This window comes from Setaria viridis, chromosome 8 (genome assembly GCF_005286985.2).
Source record: "Setaria viridis chromosome 8, Setaria_viridis_v4.0, whole genome shotgun sequence".
NCBI lineage: Eukaryota > Viridiplantae > Streptophyta > Magnoliopsida > Poales > Poaceae > Setaria > Setaria viridis.
The window spans coordinates 29,100,678-29,109,026 of NC_048270.2; the positions used below are offsets into that span (position 1 = coordinate 29,100,678).

General features: G+C 43.9%; 1 protein-coding gene across 4 annotated transcripts; it reads left to right on the forward strand.

Moving 5' to 3' along the window:
* Positions 1–916: 916 nt before the first annotated feature.
* On the forward strand, positions 917–7,222 carry LOC117833301 (probable protein S-acyltransferase 23). Of its 4 annotated transcripts, XM_034712742.2 has the most exons (13): positions 923–1,341; positions 1,494–1,634; positions 2,393–2,505; positions 3,197–3,276; positions 3,587–3,750; positions 4,002–4,131; positions 4,217–4,316; positions 4,661–4,709; positions 4,814–4,888; positions 5,114–5,212; positions 5,543–5,621; positions 6,066–6,214; positions 6,569–7,222. In XM_034712742.2, the coding sequence occupies exons 1-13, from the start codon at positions 1,060–1,062 to the stop codon at positions 6,761–6,763; spliced, it is 1,656 nt and encodes a 551-aa protein (XP_034568633.1). In that variant the 5' UTR covers positions 923–1,059; the 3' UTR covers positions 6,764–7,222. The 4 variants fall into 4 exon arrangements, 3 of the variants coding, with proteins under 3 accessions (XP_072151633.1, XP_072151634.1, XP_034568633.1); XR_004635388.2 differs by lacking the exon at positions 6,569–7,222 and having other exon boundaries at positions 917–1,341; positions 5,114–5,207; positions 6,066–6,127; XM_072295532.1 differs by lacking the exons at positions 6,066–6,214; positions 6,569–7,222 and having other exon boundaries at positions 917–1,341; positions 5,336–5,574.
* Positions 7,223–8,349: the final 1,127 nt, after the last annotated feature.

An 8,349-nucleotide genomic window follows, 5' to 3' on the forward strand; every position in this document is an offset into this window, starting at 1 on the left:
TCCCATCGGTTATGTTTTGGCGAGATCGGGGGGATCCACAAGACCCGTGCCTCCGTTTGATGGCCTGCACATGCCTTCGGGGGGTTGGGTGTGTCCGACCCCTTGCGCCTAGGGTCGGGTGAGGCGGAGCGAGGTACCTCCGAGGTGTGTTTTGGTCGGTGGAGATTACGGGTGCCGGGGTGGGCCATGACCCTTATGATTATTGATTAGGGAGCGTAAGAAGGTCATTAATATTTCTCCCCAACACTAGTTCAGTTGACTACATTTGTGATTTCGTTATTTCGCTACCTTGGTTCAAGCAAGGCAAAAAAAATATTTTAGGTTTCTCCTTGATCCAGCTCAACTTCTAAGACTAAAATATAGATAGACAGAGATGAATTTGCCTATGCGGGAGAGCAAACTGGGTCGGCTTGGCTCCTAAGCAAGCCTTTTCTAACCTTGCCTTGCGTAAACAGCATGATCATCGATGAACCTATCAAGTTAGGAGAGCCAATTTAACTTTCTCACGGAAGCAAGATAGCCTTACCGCTCGTAAACTCCCAGCTCACTTTCTCTTCTAGCTGAGCCAGGCAACACAGCAACGGATAAGGGAACCAAGCATTCCCTAATTCCGTGTTTTCAGACAGAAGAGGCAAGCTTAGTAAGGAATCCAAACGGACCCAATGGTCTAGCGTGCGCGCGCGTCTTCTCTCTCCTGTGAGTTGTGATTACAGGCTTACAGCAATTTCCGTCCAGCCAAAACACGAGCCCAACAAAAGCCGGCCACGGCTCTCCCTTCCGTCCCGTTCCATTCCACCTGTGCACCCCACCACCCTACCCGTCCGATCCGGCATCCGACGGCTCCCGCCACCCCCCTCGCCGTCTCACGTGCCACCGCGTCACTCCTCTGACTCTGACCGCCCTCCTCCACCTCCGCCCCCAACCACCCCGACGCCACCGGCCCTCGTCAGCCCCCCTTGACCTCCACCTCCCAACCCCCGCCGCGCTCGCGTCGCCCCCCGAAGGAATCGCGGCCAACCCTAGCTCGCCACCCACCTCGCCTCCTCCGCCGGGGCGGCCATGGCGGAGATCGAGGTGGTGACCGACGGCGGCTCCGCGAGGCTGGATGTGGAGGAGGAGGGGGACCAGCGGCGGCAGGGCGGGGGTGGGCCCGCGGCGGGGGAGCCGGACCCCGTGGTCGACGTGTACTCGGCCGCGGCGTACGGGGACCTGGAGCGGCTTCGGGGCTTCGTCGAGCGCGGGGGCGCCGCGGCCCTCCGGGAGCCCGACGGAAACGGCTACCACGCGCTCCAGTGGGCCGCGCTCAACAACTACCCCCACGTCGCGCTCTACCTTATCGAGGTCGCTCGCTCGCTCCCCCCCTTCGGCTTCGGATTCTCTCCCCTCCTCTCCTCTCCCTCGCCGCTGTTCAGTTCTGCTTGCTCGCTTCAATTCGGTTCGAGCGATTCGAAGCTTCCCTTTGCTTCGCTGATGGGATTTTCCGGTATGCGCAGCACGGGGCCGACGTGAACGCGACGGACCACGCGGGGCAGACGGCGCTGCACTGGGCGGCGGTGCGCGGGTCGACGTCCGTGTCCGACGTGCTCATGGAGCACGGCGCGAGGGTCGAGGCCGCCGACGTCAATGGCTACCGGGTAATGCGGCACCTCTGTATCTTCGGATGTACAGTTCGGATTTTTCCTTTTTGTTGCCCATTTGCTTGGATGTTGGGTTTAGCATCTGATTGGTGAGGAACTGAGGGTACAATGAAACTGATTTTGCCTTTAGCGATAGTCCGTGGGATGACTTTTGGAACGTTTGTTGGCCATTCAATAATGTACAATCTGTGTTCATTATCGGTTGGTCCACCAGACCACCAGGTCAGCTGTATGGTCTATTCATCTGAAAAAGCTGCATGGTCTATATGTTTCAAAATTGATGTCAATTAGCTACTTTTGCACATAACTAGGAGTTGGGTTGGCAATGTAGAAATCTGTCACCTTTATTTCGTTTTAGCTCGTTGGTTCCCTCCAGGCATTATTGTTCGGATAAGGGCGAAGTAGCAGACAAATTTTGTTCTAGGGCCGTTTTGCTTTTGCAAACAACAATTCACTGCCAACAAGATCTATTGAAGCTTAATTCTGCTGTGCGCTGCTAGGCAAGCCTTACGTGCTTCATTGGGCAAGGTGTGTGACTAAATTTATAGCACAACTTTTGTGGGGATTTTCATTTAGGCTTGATAGCTTATCTTTGGAGCAGCTTATCAGCACTCCTTGAGATTCACACATCATAACGCTGATAAAAAAAAAGTTCAGTTATTGGCCACAGCCTAAGGCCTCTTAATATTTTTAGCTTTCTATGGGTCAAGTGAGGTCTTCTATTTGACTGTTCCCCGTTTTGATTGTTATGTCAGGCAGTCCATGTTGCAGCTCAGTATGGCCAGACGTCATTCTTGCATCACATTATCTCAAAGTACGGTGCATATTTTGATGCTTTGGACAATGATGGGAGGAGCGCATTGCACTGGTACTTGATTACTGATAATACTCTGCTTTCTGAATGGTTTGTGTATCATTGTCCCTGGAAAAAGAAAATATGTTTATTATCATTTTCTATATTCTGTTCGAAGCACGCCTTGAATTGTCTCCGCGGGTAAACAATTCATTCAAAATTCAGATAATGTCTTTTGCACTGCTCTACATGCATATTGTGTTTGATATTTACTAACTTTTGTTTGCCTATTGGTATCAAAAAAATTAACAACCACCATGCTACACCTCTGCTGAAAAATGGATTGCTGTACCTAAGCTCGAGCAAGTTCAAAATGATAAACATCTTTTACATACTTGTTCTGGTAATATATTGTACAGAAAACCTTTTGTTGGCTCTGGTTTGGTTGTTTCTCACTTTCTCTTAGAATCATATGGGAGTGAGTTGTCAATTGTAGTGGTAGTGCCACCCCAGCCAATCTCCCCACCTGAGAATGTCTTCCGCCCAACAAATTGGTGAATTGTCAATAGTTGTGGTAGTGTCTCCAAAGTTGGAGCAGTATGAAGTTTGTTTAAATAAAGCTAGTTATCCCCATTAGAGTCCTAAAGAGTCGGTTAATTTATTTTCTACCTGACTTCTATTTGAAACTTACATAGTTCAGATATTTTGATCCACATGTCCATGTTTGGAGTAATGTATAACTTTATATCTTCTATAACATATACAGGGCTGCCTACAAGGGGAATGCAGATACAATCAGATTACTTCTGTTTATGGATGCTAATCAAGTAAGGCAAGACAAAAACGGTAGCTGCCTCTTTTCTGTGGTATTTAATTGTTTCTTTTGGCTACTTCATATGCCTCTCTGACTTATGCTAAGAACAAAAAGAGCAACATTTATTTTGGCATGCTTCATTGCTCGACAAAATAGTTTAAAAACATATATTTTTATATTCAGTGTAGTTTTGCTCCCAACCTTATGGAAAGAAAATCTAGGACAAATCAATTAATTCCCCTGAAAAATACGGATGGTTGTGAATGTGGCTGAATCTATTTTTGTTTCACCTAGGCACCTAGGTTGCTAAAGTTATTTAAGCTCTTTTGTGATGCCGTGCAGGTTGTACCCCTTTACACTGGGCTGCTATAAGAGGAAATTTGGAGGTTTGCACAGTTCTTGTACATGCTGGTACGAAGGAAGAACTCACACTAAATGATAGTGGTGGGCTAACTCCTGTGCAACTTGCAGCAGAAAAAGGTCATCGGCATCTTTCCAACATCCTTGTAGGTTTCCCTTATCCTTCTTATTTACCTATTAAGTACTACTCTTTTTCTCCACTATTCAGTTTGCTCATACACCACTGCATCAAGGTGTGTGCTTTGGTAAATGATTGCAATAGCATGTATTGAACTGCTATATTCTTTTTTCCTATTCTTTCATCCCCTGTTTGAAGTTTGTTCTCCAAATATTTGTTTAGCGTGTGCTGATACTGATCTGTTCAACTGTACTAATGGAAGCATTTCTCTGCTTGTAGTCTAATGCTATAAAAGTAAGCTTTGAAGACAAGTTCTTCCCTGGGAGATCGAGAAAAATTGGATATGCCCCTTTCTTGTTTGCTTATCTTGTCATCTGCCTTATCCTTTTCCTGAACTCAATTGTATTTGGTGAGTATTGTTTGTGAGCTTTTGTTGTTTATGCTAAAATATGGATATTTGTTTATCGCCAGACCTTATTATAAATTCTTTGCAGCACCTAATTTTTCTAGGATCACTGCTACTGCTGGTCTTTGGTCTTGGGCTGCTGTATCACTTTTCTTTGCATCACAAGTACAGTTCTACAGAGTTAGCAGGTAGCTTACATTACACATTTGTTTATTATACCATTTATGTGCACCTTTTGCAATTTTCTGATGTGCTATGCAGAGTCTTTTGTACATTAAGGAGCTATAATGATAACTTTATGTAGCCATTATAAAGATGCCGTACTGTTCAAAGAAGGACTGACCTTGTGATGAGAGTTTGGGAATAGATTTGATAATATATCACATGCATGCTTGCTAGTTTGGAAATCTCCATTTTGAAGTTTTTATCTCAACATCTACTTTTATAAGATTGTCATATTATTTTTGTTCTGAGCATCTTGTCTGTCTCCTGCTCCCTGCTTAAAGTCCGTGCTATTTTGCTGTTTCTACAGAAAGAATCCTGGCTATATCAAGGCAAATACCAAGCGACTTGATTCGAAGGTAAAAATGTTATATCATTGTAGTTCAAAGACTATAGAAAGTTGTATCCTCATTATAATTTTTTTTATCAGTGTGAAATATGATAATTAGTGCTTTATTTACAGGAACCACTTATGGAGATTGATCTTACCAACTCCTCTTGGACAGGCAATTGGTCTCAGCTATGCCCTACTTGTAAGGTATTAGGAAAAACTTTTCACTATTATTTATTTATTTTGGCTTCTGTGATTTCTTCCTCCTTTTATCTTTCATATTATGTTAGTAGTTTCCATGTGGAGATGGCACTTTGTTATGGAAGCAGAACATGCAACCATATACACATGTGCTTCTCTTGTTACCTGCTCTGGTTTTGGCTATGATTCCAACTCTGCTTGTTTTTACTGACGGGTAACTTTACTTACCAGATAATTCGCCCTATGCGCTCCAAACATTGTCCAACTTGTAAGCATTGTGTCGAGCAATTTGACCATCACTGCCCGTGGATATCAAACTGTGTTGGTAAGGTAAGATGTAGATATGTATTTCTGTGTTAAACGATAATTGGACATCTAGAATTATCTTTGGTTGTGAACTTAAATGCCTGTTTTTCTGTTCCAGTTGTTTTAACGAAACTTTTTCCTTGTTAGGGACTAAACGTGGATACTATTTTAGTCCTCTGGAAGAATAAAATGCTTACTGCTAAAGAGAGTATACAGTCATTTGATTGTTCTTTTAAAATCTGACTGCAATAAGACTGTCACACTTGAACCTCATCTGCATGTTTGTATTCAATTGTTTTCTGCATGCAGCTCCGATAGATTTCCATATACTACTGATATATATTTTTCTTGCAGCGAAATAAGTGGGACTTTTTCGTGTTTCTTTGTATGGGGATAGCTACATCCTTTCTGGGCGCTGCCGTTGGATTCCATAGTAAGGGCACCTGTAAACAAATTTCTTTTATCCATCCCTTCAAGATTATGCTAACAAGTCAAGGTTATTTAATGTTGGATAATTGCATAGCTCTTGTTGTACTCTTCCTTTTGCTGAAAGTCAATGGAGCAGGTGAGCTCCTTGGCCAGGAATGGCCACTGCCAGCGAGTAGTAGGGCAGTATGCCCTGTCAAGTACAGTACTAGTAGTTGGTAGTTTCACTCATACCATTGTGTACTCTAGTTTGACTTTAGGCTCTACAAGAAAGGTAGAAGAGCAGCTGCAGCAATTCAGTTCAGCAGCACCAATTTAACCTGTGCAAAGTGTTTGTGCGTGTGTGTGCTGTTCTCTCATCCCCTTCTTCTACCTCCAGATAGTGTGTGTGTGTGCTGTGTTCTAGGAGTTCTAGGAACTCACCTTTGCCATTGTCAACATTTAATGCCAGGACTTTGGACAGAGCCTGTTATACTCTCATCTTCAGAATCGTGGACACACTTCATGGTGACAAATCATCCTGGTGCTGTATTATTCATGTTTCTGGATGTCTTTTTATTAACTGGAGCTCTTATTCTCACTGGAGCACAAGCAGTACAGGTAAATTGTCTAATGTAGCAACTGTGCAGGTGGCACTGCAGCATTATTTTTCACCCAGTTTGTATATAACTGCATTCAACAAACATTCTTTGGTTATCATAGTGGGATTTTCTATTTATCTGTATGATCTAATTATGGTCTCATGGTCTGTGCACTTCTGACATAGGTTTTATTTTTGTGCCTTATACAATTCGAATCCTTTGCTACTCATCAATCGTATAAGAATATATTTAACTCATTCCGTGTTTTTTGAAACCGCGTATCACTTAATAATTTTGTTGGAATCAACCATTTGGTAGAAGTAACATGCAGTTTCATTGGGTTCATTTTTATAACGTCACCTATTTCTTGCAGATAGCATGGAACATCACAACTAATGAGCAAGCAAACAAGTCCCGCTACGCATATCTTCGAGGGCCTGATGGGCGCTTCAGAAATCCTTATAGTCGAGGTTGCCAGAGGAACTGCACTGATTTTCTTGTCAATGGATACACCAATGATGAGGAGATTGCATGGCCAACCCTTCAGCAAACAGTACAGAGAAGCTAGAGCTACGGATCTTGCAACCTAAGTTCAAGTTATACGTCACAGCTTATACACCAAAGAGCAGCCGGAAAAAGCTTATGATTTCATCATGTCCATCGGAATATTTTAGTTTGTTCAGACATGGATTGACAATGGGTGTGAAGAGGGACCTACTTGGTTCACAATCCGAGTCACACCCCTTCATACAGGTTTTCAGACACTGTTGTCGATCATAGAATCGTTTGGTTCCGTAGGTTGTTCGCCGGCGTGTGCAGTATGTTTTCTTTTAGTTGGTCACAACTTGCTAGCACGGGCCATTTGTGGTGGAGAAATGAGTTGCCTATAGATGTCAATGCGGCTTTTCTGAATCTCATTGTAGTGAATTGAAATTGTACATGTCGCGTACATACGGTCACCATATTGTTCGATTCGCAAATTATACTGGGCAGTGAATAACATGCAGGTGTTCCTTTTCTTGTTTTACTTCTATTTCCAGTTTAATTAGGTGCTAGTAACACTTGGATTTGATGGCTTGTATCGGCTTAGCACAAAATGTTATTCCTCTGTACGGGTTCAGAGTTGCGTATGCACGTAGCAACAACGTTCCTGAGTACAGCAGACAATAAGTTGACGCATCTCATGGCTTCTGATGTGAGATCAATGAAACATAATCTGGAAATGTTACAATTGTCTATAGCCGTCTTGCATCTGCAACTAAATGGCTAGTAAAAGAAAATAAAGAGTAAACTGGGATATGTATGATCATTTCTTTGGATCACTTATGCACCTTTTTCTGGCACTATTCAGGTTTAGAAGTTAAAACCCATGCTCCTTTGTTCGGAGTAGACCTGAGCAAAATGCGGGTCGGCAAAAAGCCCGGAATGATTTGGGTCCAAAAAGGTGACCAAGCCCGTCCACGTACAGCCTTCATGCCAGCTGTTTCGGGCTGGGCTCAGGTCGGACCGGGCTGCTCACCTTTTAAGTTGAAAAACAATTAAAAAATAATCAGGCTCGACTTGGCCCGTCCAGTTTTTTTTCCCGGAAAAATGTGCGCCACACTCAACCCTATAAAAGCCACGGGCCGGGTTTAGCCCGGTGAGCTCGGGCTGGGCCAAGTTAGCTCAAGTCTAGTTTGGAGTACAATTGATTACAAGTTTAAAAAAGCTTGTACGATTATGCTAAAAGGAGCCATGTATCACTCCACAATGAAAGTGTACAACACCATTCAACCCTAAACACAAACTAAAACATGCATGCCACACGAAAATGGGAGAGGCAACCCCACAAACTAAAAAAGAGGCTTGGAGCACAGCATAAAGGTGTGTTTGGTTAGGTTGTGACTTTTGAAAAAGCTGCTGTGAGTTGTGGGCTGTAGAAAAGCTGTTGTGAGAAAGCAACTGTGGGAAAGCTAGAATGCCGTTTGGTTAGATCAGCAGTGAAGCTGTAGCTGTGAACCGCGGTCATCTTGCATTTCAACCCTCAGATCTATTTCTCTTGCATAAAGGTCCCTAAAACTTCCCCAAACCCCCCTCTCCTTCTCTTTCTTCTCTCACAGCACCCCCACGTGCGCACACATAGGCATGGGCAGCACGAAGTACGGCACATGGCCA